Source organism: Oculina patagonica, chromosome 3 (genome assembly GCF_052425735.1).
Source record: "Oculina patagonica isolate OP01 chromosome 3, crgOcupat, whole genome shotgun sequence".
Taxonomy (NCBI): Eukaryota; Metazoa; Cnidaria; class Anthozoa; order Scleractinia; family Oculinidae; genus Oculina; species Oculina patagonica.
In genome coordinates this window covers 6,613,670-6,632,436 of record NC_135760.1, presented here as the reverse complement: position 1 = coordinate 6,632,436, position 18,767 = coordinate 6,613,670, and the positions used below count along the sequence as shown (strand labels likewise).

The window sequence follows — 18,767 nt, the reverse complement described above, 5'->3', positions numbered from 1 at the left end:
TTCAAACCTACCCGGTTATAGCTTGCACTGGACAAGAGACCTTTCGAAATAGTTTGGGCAAACAAGCGGAACAACCGCGGCGGCGATGGAATTAGAAATGATCAGCTCTTGATTTGGTTTACCAATAATAAAGTCACCGTGGGAAGATAGACAGGGGCGGGGGCCATTGGGCGAGGAGGGGTAATTATCCCCGTTTCTTAGCTAGGTGATATTAGAATTAAAAGTCAACGAAGAACTTTTTTTATTAGTTTTCCCCTGGTCATTTGCGATGATTCTGTCGGTAATTTCAGCCAAGCGCAAACTTAAGCTCACTATCGCATTTACCATCTCAATATCTAGAAGTCCCCACGGACAGCGGCAATTAGAGCTGTATTCGCCTTTCCGCTACAAGTGCCAAAATAATGTAAATCTAATAATGCTAATTCGTTGGCAGGGAGTTTTGTTGATCCGGCGGATGTCTGGGGGCCGAGTGAGTCACACCTCGCTATTACAGTACATGATTTTTAGCTTTAGACTGACTTTTATCCAATTCCAAGGGTTTGAAATTACACTAATTTGAGCGAGAGAAATGAGCGGAGATTGAAAATTCACGGTCGAAGCTACCTTCCCAAGAGAAATTACAACCTGTTGAATGTAAAACAACCTGCTTTGCTGAGCCCAAAATGGTCGCTTTGGAGACGTTCGCTGTTAGCCAATCAGACGCAGGCTTTGATCTGTACGCGGTATATTCTCAGACAGGTGTCATTCGCGTCCGAAGCGATAGGGTTGATTTATTAAACAGACAGGTGACACTGAGAGGTCACTGCACGACCCACGTGCTTAGAGACCGCCAGCTGGCTGCCAATCATCCTTCGACTGTTCTTTCGAGAGAGCGAAAAAATAAAACCATTAAAAAGCTTCATTCTTGCCGGCTGAAGCCGTTGCCGCGGTTTCGGCCGACGCGCGACGGCTTTTTCGCGCTCGAATTTGCCGCTCTTTTTTTGCGAGCCCCGCGAGGCCGGTTGCTTATTAGACCGAAACGTAGCACTGCAGTCCCGCCGGTCTGTTAATGGCTTTTCTTTTCTCTCGTTTTCAAAACCGTCGCTATACTTCTACCGGTGTTTGTATTATATTTGACCGGATTATGCAAGTGGAGTCGAGTGACCGCGAATGGCGTTCTGTGATTGGCTGTTGCCACCTGAACCAGATGTTTAGTGGCAATTTTACGCCGGTAAGGTCTCATAGGAACAACTCGGCGAAACACAGACCGCCATATTTGACAGTGAAACGATAACTATAAACCCTATCGAAGATGAACAACACGAAGCCCTTCTTATATTGGATTAGGTACATTATCTGGCGAAAAACGGCGCTCAAAAAAGTCCCGGTAGCTTTTTATATTTCTTCTGTCTGTCACAAGGGGTTTTAAATCTTATTTTGTATGTTCGGGCGGAAAATTTTTATCACCTTTCCTGTGAAACTTTTAGACTTAAACTTTTTTTATTGGTAGTATTGTTATTTATTGAATTATTCGACTTCAAGTGTAACAAAGTTTTTTCTTTTTTAGCTATACTGTCGACAGCAGTTTGTACTTTAAGCAATGGTACATTTTTAACTTGTGTGAGATTAGCTTTTTCATATTTCGCGGAATACGCTTTGTATGGGTAGGAAATGGTTAATTTCTTCCGTTATACGTGACATGAAAATTAACGAGTTTTTATTAACTGTTTTAAGAACATTCTTGATCGCATAGTAACTTATAGATGTTTCAATATTACGAATTGTTATTTTGGTTCGTTTTTAACGAAAAAAGTAATTAGTCCGACTTGGAATTTTGATTTTTATGTCTAGTGCAGCCGGATAAGCGAAGCTATCTCGATGTTGAAGACTTGTCGTTTTAATGGTACTAGCAATTATTATCTTTTTGTTTATTTTTTTTCGGTTTTAGTTCTTGTTTTGATTCGCTTGGATTAAAGTTTTTATTATATTTTTTTACGGTGCTGAAGCAAATTCGAGTTTAGAGTGAACTTACCCATGCGTTTCTTGAAATTGTTTCTACAAATACACAGTTGTGGATGTCGTTTTAAATTTAGTTTGATATTAGCTTAAATTGGGAGCGGGTGTTTTAGGCTTTTAGCTGGTAGCCCTAGATTTTCTCAATCAGGTCACATTAATGGTGGTATATAGAAAACGTCCTTTTTAAATAATATCGGAACTAGAAAAAGCTCTTTCCAAACCTGCAAGCTAAAAAAGCACCAGTTTATGCAAATATATCTTGTTTACAAAAAAGCGAGGCGAGCACTCGTTTTAATTTTATGCTTTCCTGTAATTCACACCTCTCCATTAAATTTCAAAATGTCAGAAAATGTGCAATTGTTTTGAGAAAGACATTTCCAGGATTAGAGGATTATTGTTTTCCAACCTTGAATACCAATTCTAAATTAGAAAAATTCGGATATTAACATTGATAGCAATCACTAAACAGACGAAATTTCATCAATGATATGGAATATAATAGAGTTACAGTATTTTTAACAATTTTACGCCTTCTGTTTCGTATTTTATGTTGCTCAATAGACAAACTTTATGCAATCTTTTAAATTATTTTGCAATAATATTTTAAACCGTGTCGTAAAACAGTAGCAATTACTCCCTATTGCTTGTATTTATTGTGCAATTTATAAATTTTCTATAACAGCACGTATTCAGTTTTGACGGATTTTAATTTTAAGTTTTACGTACACGGAAAACACTAAACAAATTAACAGATTTTGCAAAGCGGAACGGGCGAACCCAAGTACGCGCTTAAAGAGAATTAAAAACATAATAAAGAAGTGTGTGTTTATGACGGAGGCTTTTTAATCTTCTTGGTTTTTCCGGATGAGCGGAAAGTCCTAAGTCATGCCGTGATGCAAATAATGAAAAAATCAACTTTGGTAAACAACATGACATTTTCTTCTTTCTTTGTAAATAAAAATTTCCCTCATTCAATGTCCACGAAAGATATTAACCACTCGTTGAACAGTCGAAGCGAGATTTGTTAGCTAAATTTAATATACAGGTGTTTGAAATTAAATCCGCAGAGAAGATGCTGGCTTTATAATTAGGCGTACGTGACGGTCGTCGAGTTTTCACCCCGTTGTTTCTGGTCGTAAACACACAGGAGACATACGCAGGGGTTTTTGAAACACAAACGAACCGAAAACTTAACAAACATGACTCAGTGATCGCTTTTAGCGCACTACCTGGGTCAAGCTGTCATGATTGGCACTCAAACGCTGTGATCTTAGGAACTCCGCGACCAAAACGTCGGTTTGGAGTTGATTTCTAATTTGCGTCCGCAGGTTTTTTTTTTGTCGTATTCGCTTTCTAGAAAGTCAATACACTGCCTTAAAATTTACATTTTTACACAACTTGGGGTTGTTTTCCTCGGAGTTTGATTCGTGGCCTTGTGTTTAATAATTCTGATTTCGGTAGAAACTATTTCGTGTGGCCGGGAATCAAATTTTCTTTAGTCTTGCTCTCTTAAAATCACAATCCAGAAGATGCTAGAATATTTTTTCGTCTTGTTGTTATTGTCGAAGTTTTTTGACTCTCGAGAAACACTTAGGCCCCGTCCACACTCATTTGGATAAATTTGAAAACGCATCTTTCTTTCTCCAGTTTGGCCAAAAATCCACACTAATCCGGATAAATTGTCCACCGAAAACGAAACTTTTAGAAAACGCTCTTCAAAGTAGATTAATTTGAAAACGCCGGCTTTGCGTTTCAGTGTGGACGCATTTTATCCGTTTTTGACCAAAATACACGCGTTTTCAAATTTATCCGGACTAGTGTGGACGGAAAATATTTTATAGGGCGTTTTCAAATTTCTCTGTTTTCGAATTTATCCGGATTAATGTGGACGGGGCCTTAGTTCAAAATATTTGCAACCTCGTATATTATTTTTTTTTACCAAATTCCAAAAAGTTTATAATAAAACAATGACACCAATGCAAAAACTGAGAAAAAAAGGACATTTAATTAGCAGAATTGCGAACGACGAACTTAAAAAATTGTCCTGCAAAATTGATTGCTTGCAGTATTAGTAGAGGACAAGAGACAACTACATTCGCAGAAGAACTGCAAACCATGAAGTGCTCATCGTCTCGCTTAGAGGTGTAAATAACAGATTTTGGGCTCACTTAAGCGGCCTTCACACGACAAACTAAAGTTGGCAAACTCATTTTGGCAAACTCAAGTTGGTGTGTGTAAACGACACAACAACAGTTGGCAAACAAGTTGGTAAACTGTTGTTGAGAATAGAGACAAGTTCTATTTTGTCGCCAACAGTTGGCCAACTGGTTTGCCGTTGTTGCGTCGTTCACACACACCAACTTCAGTTTGCCAACACAAGTTGGCCAATAGTTTGTCGTGTGAAGGCTGCTTAGGGTTGCACTTGTAGAAATAAGTAAATAAAAAACCGCTATCATTCTGTGTTGATGGTCTATACCGGTCAGGCATGGTATCTTTAAGGGGTCAAAAAAGCTTGAACCACGCCCAGGTTGGTTTTCTTTAGAGGTTTAATTCAAATTTTACGGCGAGCATCCCCGTGTTTTTCACATGGGAGTCCCCGCCCCAGGGCTACAAATAATCGCTGTTTTTTCTTCTCCGTGAGTTGGGCCAAAGCGGCGCACACCGGCGGAGCTTATTCCAGTTTCCTCAGTTAACACTAGAAGTAATGGTAATCCCCCTAGGACATCTAGTCTAACCGGCGCAGATGAGCGACACCGAACATTTTCAGTTGTCAGTCTTGCGTAGTGAGTGTAAAAGATTTTACCAGAATGCCTTAACGACACTGGCACGAGCTTCAATTCAAAAATTCAAGGGCCTAAAGACGTATGGAAACCTTAAAATAGTGGTCCAGTTTTGTTATTAATTACTACGCCAGTGTACTGCAGCTATAAACAAGTGATATTCTTGTGATGCCATCAGGAACTTTCGATCTCAACTTGAAAAACGTGCGTTCCCGGCGGAGTCCAAGCGGCTCACCATTGGGCCAATGCGCCTCCCACTTTTCCAACTGCGTTATAGTTGTCAAATTGACTTTTGTGTTCCGGAGTTGACTATGCGCGGGCGAAAAATGTCTGTTGATCAATTATCTTGTCAAAATGCATTACACTGGTAAAATAGACTTCAATATTACATGTTACAATTACACGTTACAGTAACAGCTACAACGTTCAACTCCAATTTGCCAGTTCAGTTCCGAGTTACGTTGTTTAATCATAGTTACTAACTATGGTTTAATGGACACCGTGACTGTCACGGGGATTTTAATGCTTTTCGGTAAAAAGTACTAAAATTGGCAAATAGGACTTCTCGTACATGAAATGCACCTAGTACATCAAGATGGATATATAAAGTAAATTGTTGTTGAAGGAAGAAAGGAGCCATAACAATTTTTTAGCTGTTTTTCCAGTCCACAAGGACAAAACTTGGAAAAATCAGCCTGATTTTTTCAAGTTGAGATCTAAAGTTCCTGATGGCATCACAATACTATCACTTGTTTATCGCTTCAGTACACTTGCATGGTGATTTTTAACAACATTGGACCACTATTCGTAGTTTCCATATGTCTTTAGGCTCTTGAGTTTTTGAAGTGAAACTGGTGACAGTGTCCCTTTAAAGTTAAACTAGTGCCGGTTTTTCGTAAATCCGCGTAAAACACCCGAAGCATTTCCGACGATTATTAACCAATCAGAATGTTGCACGGGCACTCGTGTACCTACAGTTCTTTCGGATGTCAGAAGTCGTCATTTATGACACTTAGCAACCTGTGTGGCCAAAACCGCGGACGCAGCCGATATTTAGGGACGGAATTGCGATCGTGCCCTAGCTGTTCTGGTGACTCAAGAACAAGTCTATTTTTATTTGTTTCTCGTGATCTCAGAGTTGCCAAGATGGACTAATCGCCATTGCAGAATGTTGTGGTGAAGGTCCCTACGTTCTCCAGACTGGCGGAGGAAAACGAAATCTAGAGTCTTCTCTCACATTTCTTAGTTGGTAACAGGCGAAGTATTCACACTGGGAAATTGAAGGAAATCTAGTGGCTCTTTTTTTTACCACGAATCGCGAAGGAGCTATTGTCAATTAGGATGAATTGCGTTGCCTAACATTTTCAAGGAGCACCACCGCACGAGAAAGAAAATAAAGATCGTGTTAATACTAATCAAAACTGACTTCACTCAAATTGCGCTCTTAAGTGCTTTCTAGTTATCTTAAGTTCAAAGACTCAAAGAGAACATTCATATGCTTTCACTGAACGCTCCATATCAGGTAGAAGGTTTTTCCTTTTCAGAGCGAAAGCTTTTTTGCCACACGCAGAATGGAAATGCTTAACTTGTTTATCCTGTTCTCAAGAAGAAAGTTTACGTGCAAGTTTAATTTGTATTCAAGTCCTAAACAACGGCAAATTCAGTCAGTGAACCTGTAGTCTATTGTTTATTTTCTTGAAAAGCTACTAATGAGTCTATTGAAAATTACCCGTAATTTGATTGCAGTTGATGTTTTCCCCTTTTCTTCGATACAGTATCTTGGAATTTCGCTCAGGAAACCCTCGAAATCAATATTTGCACACATGTCGATATAAATGTCAGAACAAAAACAGACCAGCTCGAAAAATGTTGTCGTTGGACCGCTTCAGAAGTTTGTTATCCTACTTGAAACTCTACTCGACGACTTACCACACGTGAAAAGTTTGAAATACCTGTTTAAAAAAATACACCTGTTATTCCTTCAGGAAAACTGTCAGTTTCAGCCACAGAACTGTTCAACTCTGTAAAGACCGAACTCTTTCAGTCATTCATCAACGAGTTTGTTTAACTCAGCTGGAAATCTTTACGAATACTTTTACTGTACCAGTCTTTGGTATTTTCCTACTTCGCCCGCGAATAGCGCTGAGTGAATTTTCAAACTTAATCAGTTCAGACTAAATTTGTTTTAAAACGATTTTCAATAGCTTATAACCTATTTAAGTTTTTTTTTTTTTTCATTCAGCGTAACTTTGCACATTCAACCGTAAAATGATTTTCCTGAACCTCAATAAACAGCGAATCGCTCTGAAACTTTGATAACAATTTGAGCTACACCTCGTCATTTCTCAAAATTCTCCGTTTCTCAGTCTTCCGCATAAATTTCGTGTTCATAAGTTTGTTTCAAAACGATTTTCAATGGCTTAGAGCCTATATAAGTTTCTTTTTTTTTTTCAATTCAGTGTAACTTTGCACATTCAAGCGTAAAATGATTTTCTGGAACCCAATAAACAGCGAATCGCCCTGAAACCTTGATAACAATTTGAGCTACACCTCGTCATTTCTCAAAATTCTCCCTCAGTCTTTTACATAAATTTCGTGTTCATACAGCGTGCAGAAAAAGCTAAGGGTGAACAGCTGCCAGCTAGCTTCAACCCTTTTCCGGCAGCTAAGAAGTCCCTCCTACGCAACTGGGTGTGTGCAATGAGTAACTTATACAAGACACCTGTGTTCACCCAGCTATCAAATCTTCACGCACGCACGATCTCCAATATCATGCACGTTGCGTTTCTCAGGAACATTTCCCACGCAGTTTTATTACCGTTCATGCTGGTTGCTTGTTCATCTTTCAGAACTTTGGTACCTGTTTTCCATGTGAAGTCCAAGATCTTTTTTTTAACATCAGTTGAACTAAATAACGGCGCGGAGATTTTCATGGACACGTTTCTCCCTCTAACGCCGGGTTGCCACAGGTCAGGAATGAGGAATGGTCAGGGAATTATTATTTTGAATCAGGGGAAGCTGACACTTTGAAGAAAAGTCAGGGAAAATTGAAATTATAACACCACGGATTTAATACCATTGATGGCTGGAAGAACCATTTTAGGTCAATGTGAGATACAGTGTTGTGATTTCAGCAATACCGTAGCATCGACGTAGCAATGTTTTTCTTGTTGGCAGTGGAGGACAGAGGCTACTGCTATATCTGACAAGATGTATTTGTTTGGGCAGGGAAATTTTATTTTTATCAGGGAATTTTAAAAATTGATGTTTGTGGCAACCATGTAACGACTTTTTTGTTCCCGATTTCTTGTTAACGTTTGCAAAGAACTCTGGAACAAAACTTTTAAAATCTCCTTCACTCCCAAGGTCGTTAAAAAATCTCCTTTCTGAATGCCATATATTTGTTTTTAGTAATGTTAGTTTTGAGAATTTCATCAGCGATCAGCACAATATCCCACCATGTAGCTGATGATTTTTTATATTCTCACCTCCATTCTGTTGACAAGGTATCAACATTGCTCAAGACATTTTGGAAAGGGTCCACGAAACACCAGTACACAGAAAAGCCGCAATTTTAACAACTTTATTCCTTTTGGAAAGTGCTATTTAATTTGAATACAGCTTTTCTGTAAATGGGTTGGTTTTTTCTTCGTTTGTTTTCTGGTCCGTTGTCCTTCTACAGGCCTGAAAATACGATATCAGTGTTAATAAACAAAAATCACTACTAGTAATAGTTTGATGAAACTGTGATATGCACAATTCGTTAAAGTTAAAAATTTGCGAATCCAATCCTTTTGTTTTGATATTCCATCTCTTACAGTAAAACCATTGCTCCTTGCTCAGCAAAGTTGTGATTGCATTTACAATAGAATCTCTCAACGCGAACCTCCAGATAACTCGAACCAAAACTCGTTTCCCTTCCCTCAGAGGAAGCCTGTAATTTTACCCCCGATTTCTCAAATCAATTTCGATTCTCTTGGCGGATCAAGAAATCGGGATTCTATTGTACTTACATTCTTTATTTGTACACGAAGTTGGATAGAGCTTGCGAGGCCCATAGCTTTAACGACTCGACTGGCACATAAGTTGACATAAGGTACACAGAATAAAAATATGATTAATTTTTTTAGCCGATTTCTCGATAATAGGTAGTAAAGGTCTGAAATCTTTGCTGCAGATATCTTAGGTTAGGAATTTCTACGCAGCTGTAAGGATTAAAAAAAATAAGAGTCGGCAAAAACGTTCTTCAACTCCCCTCGGCTATCACCAGTGCGCGCTGAAACAACTTGAGGATACCTTAGAGTTGCCTCGGTCTGCTCGTTAAACAAATCGTAAAAAAATTGTAAAAATTTGAACAGGTTAATATTCGATGAAAGCGCGCTTAAGAGTCGAGGAGAGCTCCTGACAGTTCGGGGTCAACCAAGAACAAGTTAAACAAGAGTTTGAACTCTAAAACAAATAAAAGTCCCCCACTAAAGTTGCTGTTTTACTGCAAAGATCTTTCTTTCTGATGATGTCGTAATGTTGTCTTCCCAAACTTCTAAGCCAATCGGAATGAAAAACCGCATGTGTAGTTAACTGATAGACTTCAAGAACAGTTTTCTAGAAACAATGCCGCGCTTTTCACTGTAATTATTTCCGTCATCTTGTGTGTTGTTTTGGCCTCAAAGACTGAAAGTGTGAAAGCACAGTTAATTAGTAAGGCTTCCCATCCGATACAACCCGCAAATCTCTCGCAGAAACATGTGTTATGAATACAAAATCAAATAAGCCACTAATGGCATTATGATGAAGGCACGGGTACCAGTGCGTAATTAGAGGGGCCTTTTTTGGCAAACAAGGAACCACTTGTTGTCCACTTTAGTTTATGTGTGAACCTCGTCCTTGGCCTTCAGTTTTCCGGTACACGAATCTCAAAGAATACGTAACATTTCGTTGCGATGCCTTTGACGGTGCTAAATCTTTCAATATGTCTCTCTTGCATCTCTGAGTCGGACGGAATGGAAGAGGGGATGCTTTCCAATTTATACCTAGTGTCCTAAATTTACTTCAAACCAATCGTTTTAATTCTTTACAAAGAAGAGTTTTTAATACTTTCTTAACGAGCGAAAGGGTTTCTTGATACTGTTAGCAAACGCAAAGCGCGAGGACTTTTTCTTTTTCTGAGCAAGTGCTATTCACGCGAGCGCGACGCGCGAGGCTGGCACATTGCGTGCGCGAAGCGCGAATAAAAATGGCTGAGATTCTAAAAGGTCCCTGGAGACAAACACTCAAACTTCGGTCTCAAGAACCAACGTGAACGTAATGCTTCAACGTATTTAAAACCGGGACTTGTATTGTATCTATTAGGTTCCCAATTGCGTTTTTTATCTTGTTTTGCAAGGCCGTCTGCCAGCGAGCTTGATCAGATAGTTACAAACTTCATGAACAGTCAACTCTCTCTAAGGCGGACACCCGACTATGATGGGACCAACTTAAGCTGTCCACCTTAGAGTTACAGATAACCAAGTGAAAGTCGACCAAAACCGGCGAGCCAACCATGCCCGCCTTGGACAGGTGTCCGCTTCGAGAGAGAGAGAGTTGTGACTAAAATTTGTATAGGGAAAGAAAAAAACAAAATGAAAGGTCTTCACATTTGTTTTCAACATTCGGGAACATAATTTAATATCCAAGTTACAAACTTCTCTTACTATGCACTGAAGTTACTAGTCAGGGTTACCACTCATTTGAACCCAAAAAGTTCCCTGACTTTTCACTGACCTCAAAACAATTTTCACTGCCCTTGAATTAGGAGAATTAAAAAATAAGCCCAACCTTTTTAAGCGATGATGTCATCGCTTAATGCAGGGGAGCGAAATTCCTTTGAACGTTTTTACGGCTACCCCACTAACCAAAGAGCACTGGGATCTAGAGACATGGAAGGGAACTAACTACAGAACTAAATGACTACAAAGCAAAATACTCCTGGGAAGTTAGAAAGGACTAACACAAAAATATAAACGAAAGAGACAAATTATATTTGACGATTTTTGTGATATTCAGTAAACAGACATTTCTGCAGTTAGCCTGTGTGAACAATTACGAGACCGCGTTTGGCTTATACCAGATGTCACGCTACAAGCTAAGATAACACAACGTTTGTTGAAAATCATTCAATACAGAAGTTGTCATCCACTTTTATTAATTATACATTAATTTTTTGACGAATTTCCTGTCCATTATTTAAGACCCATTGGGAAACGTCATCGCTCCTGCATGCATTGCGTGCCATTTATTTTACATTTGCTTCAGCTTCTTTTGCGGACCATGGAAAGTCTTCTCTTCATTTTCGATCTCTTTACGTTTTTCACGGGATTTTGAACGTATGGCATTTGACTTCACCAACAAATCCATTTTTTTCTTGTTTCAGCCAAAATTCCCTGACTGACAAGAACTAAGATTTTCCCTGACCTTGAATTTTTTTTTGTTTTTTTCGACCGTGGCAACCCTGCTAGTAACTAAACTTCATTTATTTCCCATGATGTTAACAAATTAATTGATCTTGCATGCCTCATATGAAATGCTGAACGCATCTAGTCAGTGACGATCATATGCATTATAAAAAAACCCAAATACCTTAATTACTTTGATAAAAGTGATAAAGGAAGGAAGAACTACGGGAAGGGGCCGGCAAGAAGCGGGAGTAAAAAGTACGGGAGGCAGGAGGTTCAGATCCCCCTGTTAAGCCCCCCACCTCCCCCCTAGTAATGACAGATAATTTGGTATGAATGTCATTGCTTTATTTTTAATTGTCACCTTCACCATAATAATTATTATTAATATAAAACTTGTTCCTACTATACAGTCATAAATAAATGAGGTATTTTATAACACTGGAATTTATCCTGAAGGTTAAACACAGCCAAAATCTTATTAAGAAAACTTAATTAGTATTCATGCAGTAACAAGTCACTTGCATGCCAACTGAAAATGCTATTCTTCAGTTTCTTTAGCACTCTTATTATCTCAGATATTAAAAAAAAATCATTATTTCAATGAAAGGTTGTTAAAATAATAATTATTTATATAGTTTTAATCAAATGATCTCAGTTGACATAATTTGAAAAAATAAATTAACCCAGATCAAAGACTACCAGTTAGGGGTTGAATGTAAGAAGTCTTGTGAACAAATGGTCGCCATCAAATGATTCACGCATCAATGCAGTTTTGGCCACTAGCACACTGTTATTGATAAATATGTTGTTTCTGTGTTCTTACATGAATACTTGCAGGGAAGATCAAGATCTTGAACTTGCATGCATTTTGTTCTGCAAAGTTCCTGTTCTGACAGCTTGTTTGCATGGTTTTCCACCCCACTACAGATTTTCAAACACTCGCCCCAAAGGCATTTCTTATAAATTCTTTGGGTTTATTTATCACAGAAATGATGAACATGCTCAAGATCTTTGGCCTAAAAGTCCCAAGAGTTCAGTCCTTCAAGCCCCAATATCAACCTTGAAATTCTCCATACTAGTCTTTATCCATTTCAATAGCACTAGTTGTGGGAATTTGTTTAAATATCAAGGCAATTTCCCTTTTTGATCATTTTCCAATTTTTTGTTTTGTGTATGTGTATTGATATTTTAAGGAAAAACTTGCCGTTGATCATTCTTAGGACTTAAAGAAGTAATTTTAAATAATATTTTAATAAATTTTATTTAGAAAATGTTTTTTTTTTTCACAAATAAGGGGATTATATACATGTATGTACATAATAACTGTGGTTTGTACAATTATACATTGCTTGCAGGAAAATATAAATATTTTTCCCCACTAACACAACATTTGATAGTATAGAAATAATTTAAGAGTTTCAAAGAAAAAAAATGAAAGGAACTAAATATGCGGAAGCTGCATTTTTGTCAATATTATAATTGTCTATAATTTAAATTGAAAAAAAAAACCTTTAACTAGCTATTAAATAGTGGTTTGTAAACATAATTATGTTTTAGCTAGGAACTTGAAGCTTTTTTTCTTGTCTTTTTTGTCTTCTCAAATCTGATTGTTTCTACTTCTAGCTGGGCCATTTCTGTGATTCTTGCCTGAAAGGACGGGCTAGCTCCTGCCATGGGATCGGGATATTTACATCCTAATGAATAAATATCACAAAATGGAATGTAAGTAAAAGATGAGACAGTGTTTTTGTAAAACAGCTAAGATAGTTGCACACATTGTGATTGGTCAAAGAGCATACAGCAATGGTGGAAATAATAGTAATGTACCAATTGATTGATTGATGTCAACATGTGTACACTGTAAAACGAGGCTCTGTTAAGCCCTGTTTCTTATAGGCTACCTGTCCTTTGGAAGTTTGTTTTAATAAGCCTCCCTGTCTTCTTTTAATGGTAGATCATGAGGGTCATCACAAAGTGGGAGGCAGCAAGGCATGTGATCCATTCTGGTTAACCAAAAAAGCACTCAAGTAGGAAGTAGGAAGTGCTAACTATAATTTATAAAATAATAATTTTTGTAGTTGCAGCCTGTAACGTAATGTTCCTACAGAATTATCTTACCTTTGAGATTCAATGTTGCTTTTGTTTTCCACCTAAATAACAACGAAAAAATGCATTTATAATATTAATTAGAATTTGATTCTAAGTTTTGTTTTTATCTACAGTTCATCAGAAAGACTCTGCCTATATATTTTATTTCTACATAAGAATTTATTGCGCATCCAAATAATCCAAGTCATTTATTAACATTTTTAATATTACTTTTGTTTTCTTTTAGGAAGATTCTAAGGTTAAATGTCCATAAAGGAGTCATATGCCAGACATCACATTTAATATTGCAAGGTTTCTATAAATGCACAAAAACACCATTTTAATAATTTTAATGATAGTCTCTGTGGTAGGTTGTGTTACTTTGTAGTTTATTGAATTTATTGTTAAAATAAAACATTAAGTAATAAATCAGTTATTTTTGAACAACAAAACAAGTATGTTATGTAGTTCTTTTCATTTTCTTTTTAGAACTTAATTTTTTTTAAATATGATAAATTTATTTGTAAAATATAAAAATTAAAACTAACAATCCTCCTGTTTTTGTCTTCGGCATGAGTTGAATATCTTCTTCAGAGGACGATCTGAAAATTTAATTACACACATTCACAATAATAATATTTTAAGGTTATGAATTAACTAATGTACAGTGTATACAGGCAAACTATTTATAGCATTTCAATATGTTAAACATTCCAGTTACCTTAGGTTAGATGTATTCGAGTCTATGCAAACAGCCAAAATTCAATTCTCAATATTTATGTTTGCAAATTTTTAACAAGGCAGAATATAAAACAAATGTCATGGCAACAACATTAACTACAGTCTAGTGCCGATTAATATTTCATGTACAGCTAAGGAAAAATACAAAATATAATTTACTGTTATTTATAAGAATCATTTTATTTACTCAGTATTGGCTGACAGCTATTTAGTTATGCAGCAAGTGTGGTTGTTTATTAATTTTTTATTTTGTTTAGCTCAAGTTAACTGAGGACAGGTGTTCTTTAATTGTTTTTTTAGGAATTTGAATAAAATTAACTTTACGACATTCAATTAACATTTACTGTAGTTTCACTCAAGTTTTATATCATCATTCATCATAGTTCCTTGTCACCCCCTTGGGAGCATAGGGCGTCCACCAGTTTCCTCCAGCGTACACGGTTCTTTACTAATGCTTAAGCAAGTTTTATATACCGGTACCGAAATAGGTTGTGGAAACCTTGAAAGACCTTGTGTCTGCAGCCTCCTAATGTATCCCATACTCATTTTACTGGTTGTGTTAAGATGTACAGTATACAAATTTTCTACTTCTTAAAGATGAATTCCAGTCCGTACTGCGCAATCTCGGCTGCAATGTTTATGTGAGCCCACACGAAGGGAATGTTTACAAGCAAAACTAAAAATTCCCCGACAAACTTACCTTTTTCTTCATTATTAACGCCAGATATCCTTGCAGAACAAATAATAACGAGTAAAAGAACCTTGACGCTATTTCAAACCGACGTTTCAGCTCATCGGAAATCTTGAACGAAACGAACTGTAATGGCGGACTAAAAAACCGTCATGTATGCTGTCACCGAAGTGTAACGTTTCAACGAATTCAAAACAAAAACGTAAACAAACCCTGAGTCTGCGCAGTACGGACTGGAAATCAGCTTTAAATGGTGCATGTGCTGTTAAACAATTCTTGTCTTGTAGTAAAATAAATGTAAGTAAAAAAGACAGTTGTTTAGAACATCAACTAACAAGAGAACAATGTCATTCTTTTCCTTTTTATTTGATTTTATAAGTTGATGCTGGTCTGCCCAACTTGGAGCAATCCCTCGACTGCAATAACATTGAAAAGTGTAATGAGATATAAACAAATTTTGTTTTTAACAAATCCTCTTTTCTTCAAAATTTACTTAGAAATTAAATTTGGTGTCTGTGTTGTACATGTATGCATTTCTTGAATGTGTTTCATCATGGGATTTCTTGAAACTCTCCAACCTGAACACTGCTAGTAATTAAGAGGGTTTGGGGAGAAGGTTTACTGTAGAAGTCAAAAAGCCATGAACACTTTGATGTGATTCTGACATGTCAATTGAGTAGCCAGAGATCAGTTGTGCAATAACACCGCAAAGAATTAAATGTAGATCTATGTAAACAAATCTGTCACATTTTGTCACAAAATGATGCTTTGATTGCTTTTCCTTTTTAAATATAATTTGGCTGTATTTGTTTAATTTTTGTCATTTTGGAGTTGCACCTTATATATGCACTGACCAAAATGCATCAGATTTGTGATATTCCTCCTTTGCATAACAGGCGTAAAATAGGGAGGAGGTAGGGGATGCAAAAGATGCGAGGGGATATGACCCCCTGCCTGTTTTACACCTGCTAGGCGAGCCAAGATTTTACCAAACTCCAAATCACTTAGGACGGGGCCAAATGTCGAACTTCACATGAGTCAAACTAAATTGCAATTTTGGTCGCCCCAAACAGGTAAAGCTTGACCGTTGGGTGCAAACGTCGAACATAATTCGTCAAACTGACCATCGAACCAAATTCAGAGCAGCGAGAACAAATATTTCAAGGCTTAAAATACATTGTTCTACAAATTTTAAATTTATTCATTAAGTTTGTTTTAAGAAAGATCAACATTTGTCCCACAGTCGATCTTCACACGTTCTATTCCGTCTAAAGCAGACAGATAGAACGTGTTGGTTGATCATAATTTAGTGGGACGAACTCAACTGAGTCAAATGTCGAACTTATCATGAACTTAATTCGCTTGGTTTGGTTCGTCTCATGTAAAGTTTGATGTTTGGCCTGGGCCCTAGTATTTTTTATAAACTATTTTATTATGTATACCCTTACCTAGACATAGGTTTAACTGGAGTCTGTCGCTGAGATGTAATTGGTATTGTTCCAATTGCAATGAGGTCACTGGTGCTACGAGGCATTGAAGGTATTGAAGTGCTTCGATTAAATGTCATTGGAACCTTGGGTCCTGGCCGAAAAAAGGTGCCTTTGTACATATCAGAGGAGCAATCACTTGCAACAAGCTCTTCATTGTCGAGTTTACATTTTCCCAGTGCTAAAACTCTTTGATTGTTGACTTCTCCTTCACTACTACTGTCGGTTGTCGTGCATATGTTACTGTGAGGGCTTCTGTGGGTTACCTGTCTGTGACTCTGCCGTAGGCGAACACTGTTAGAACTTGTGTCACTAGCGAAACAGTGAAAGATAGGATATCAGTTTAAATGACAACTGTGGTCTGAAGCATTATCACATGAGTAACTAAGTAAAACATTATTTAAACAGGGTGGCCTGTTCAGCAATGTTATTATAAGGGGTCATGAATAAAAATTATGCAGTGCTCGCAAAAATTGAGTACTCTGGCTTGTAATGTCGGGGATGACCGAAGGATTTTTTTGGGTTGGAAATTTTCGATTCCGGGATTTTTTTGGGTTGGAAAATTTGGCAAGTATTTTTTTGGGTATCTTGATTTAGATAGGGGAATTTTTGGGTATTAAAAACGAACTAAAGTGCCTTGGCATGGCCTTGGCGTATTTATGGTATGATGAATAAACAAAACGAGCGTTCTTTGTGTTATGTTATTGCCCCTCCTGGCAATTTAGGGGTAATTTGACAAGGGATTTTTTGGGGGGTTATTTTTGGTTCAGGGATTTTTTTGGGTAATGTCGGAAGACTTAGGGATTTTTTTGGGTCCTGAGTTTTGCCTCCATTCGATCATCCTCGTCATTTACAAGCCGGAGTACCCCCCTGGGGGCCAGAGTCACTCCATTGTATTCTTGGACAAGACACTTTACTCTTATAGTGCCTCTCTCCACCCAGGTGTAAATGGGTGTACATGTACTGTTGAAAAGTATTCCCTTGAAAAGTTAAAATATTCCATTGAGAAATTAAAACAGTCCCTTGAGAATTTACACCAAACATTTGGTTTTGGGAGTGAAATGAGGCCCCCACTATTCTTACTATTTTACTTTAGCAAGCAAATAATTTTTAAAAAAATGAGTGAAAACCATGTATAATTATTTGGAGGTATGACAGGAGTTCCAAAAGAGTCAACTCAATTAACAGATCAGAGTTAATCAGACCTCCTTGGTCAAGTGCAAATGAGTGATCATTAAGCTTAGCTGGGTTTGTGGGAGGCACACATTCTTCAGTTGCTAAGCAAAGATTAACAATAATATTAAGATCTTATCATTATTTAGTTTTAATAAACATATAATATGTAAAATAAAGATCTTTATAATAAAATTTAATTGAGGCAACTTTGTACAATAAACGGCAGCTTCATAAAATTCACAAGACTGAAATTAGAGGTAGCCATTTGGACGGACCCTTCCACATACAAACCAGGTGTCAAAAATGCGTATTCATGATGAACAATAATTATAGGTAATTCTTTGTCCTCAATCAACATTGAGGTGCTGACAGAAGAACAAAATTAAGTTAATTGAAGGTTATATTTTCTCAATTTTTTGCTGTAGTGTATTGACAGTTAGACTATATGAATTTTCTGTAATTTCTTTCAAGTCACTTCGTTAATAATTTTAGATTGATTTGCAAGCCAAGAAAAAGCGAAGGTTAGTTAACCAGGATATGAGCTTACAAAAACCTTGCAACTGGCTCTTTGCTAGAACTTCGAACAGCAAGATCGATGTTAATAAATTTTTGATCATGCAAAAGCGATGGTTGATATAGACCAACGAAATCAAGTTTAATAAACAAATTCCATCACCGTTCTTGTTTGGTAAAAACTTAAGCTTTTAAGTACTATGATTGTCTGCTGATAATAAAACGCTCTGGGAATGTTGTCCTTGTTACTCCAACAGGGATCGTGGAAAAATAAATTCTAGTCGCTTCCATCGATCGAACTAATTACTTACCCTGAGTCATTTCTTGTCTTCTGTTGAACAGGTGCATATACAGTATCTGTAATTCTTTTGTCCACAGTCAAAGGTTCTGCAAGGAGCAAAATAAACATGCCATCACGCTCGCTAACGAGATCCCAGCCGTCAACGTCTTCAAATTATATTTTTATGACAAGTTTTCGCGCGATCTAATAGAGATAAGGAACACTTTAGTCGAAATAAAGATGGAAAACTCACTTAAAATGTATTTCTGTCTTGCTTGGCAAAATCGGCGAGGGCTATGAGCTGCCATGAAGGTATCGAGCGACGTAAATGGAGTTTGAGTAGGTCGCATTCTCAAAGTAATTACATTGCTCGAAGATGAATCCTTCCAAAGAGGTGAAACACAGGTCCGTGGAACAAAGTTATTCCTTTCCCTACCCTGTGCCATGAGCAAGCTTTGGAGTCACCTCCAAAGCGACAGTTTTAACGGAGAAACCATAGAGAAGGCGAACGTTCGAAGTTCATTCCTTCTCTTCTTCTTCGACTTCTTCCTTATGGTAATTTCTGCGCCCGCGTCTCTTGGG

General features: G+C 37.3%; 1 protein-coding gene and 1 long non-coding RNA gene across 7 annotated transcripts in view; one reads left to right on the top strand and one right to left on the bottom strand.

Moving 5' to 3' along the window:
- LOC144645240 (uncharacterized) overlaps nt 1-14,300 on the top strand; it is a 25,796-nt gene extending 11,496 nt beyond the window's left edge. For 2 of the 4 annotated variants that reach the window (XR_013569239.1, XR_013569238.1), the window contains exons 3-4: nt 12,833-12,931; nt 13,549-14,300. This is a non-coding gene — a long non-coding RNA (uncharacterized LOC144645240). Of the gene's footprint in view, nt 1-12,832; nt 12,932-13,163; nt 13,237-13,544 lie in introns of those variants that run through there. The other 2 variants (XR_013569237.1, XR_013569240.1) reach the window with 2 other exon arrangements.
- On the bottom strand, nt 11,533-18,767 carry LOC144645190 (uncharacterized). 3 transcript variants are annotated; one of them, XM_078504680.1, is made up of 7 exons: nt 18,439-18,767; nt 18,217-18,292; nt 16,178-16,528; nt 15,065-15,145; nt 13,846-13,899; nt 13,328-13,359; nt 11,533-12,903 (listed from the first exon to the last, which is right to left on the bottom strand). In XM_078504680.1, the coding sequence occupies exons 1-7, from the start codon at nt 18,629-18,631 to the stop codon at nt 12,767-12,769; spliced, it is 924 nt and encodes a 307-aa protein (XP_078360806.1). In that variant the 5' UTR covers nt 18,632-18,767; the 3' UTR covers nt 11,533-12,766. The 3 variants fall into 3 exon arrangements, with proteins under 3 accessions (XP_078360806.1, XP_078360803.1, XP_078360804.1); XM_078504677.1 differs by lacking the exon at nt 15,065-15,145 and having other exon boundaries at nt 18,439-18,766; XM_078504678.1 differs by lacking the exons at nt 13,846-13,899; nt 15,065-15,145 and having other exon boundaries at nt 18,439-18,763.

Bases quoted from the DNA above. Each gene is read 5' to 3' on its own strand.
- LOC144645190 (XM_078504680.1), bottom strand. From the start codon at position 18,631: ATGGCACAGGGTAGGGAAAGGAATAACTTTGTTCCACGGACCTGTGTT. The intron at 18,293-18,438 runs GTGAGTTTTCCA...TGCTCCTTGCAG, and splicing joins AAGACAGAAATACATTTTAA to AACCTTTGACTGTGGACAAA. The intron at 15,146-16,177 runs GTAAGGGTATAC...ATGTTATTGCAG, and splicing joins CCAGTTAAACCTATGTCTAG to TCGAGGGATTGCTCCAAGTT.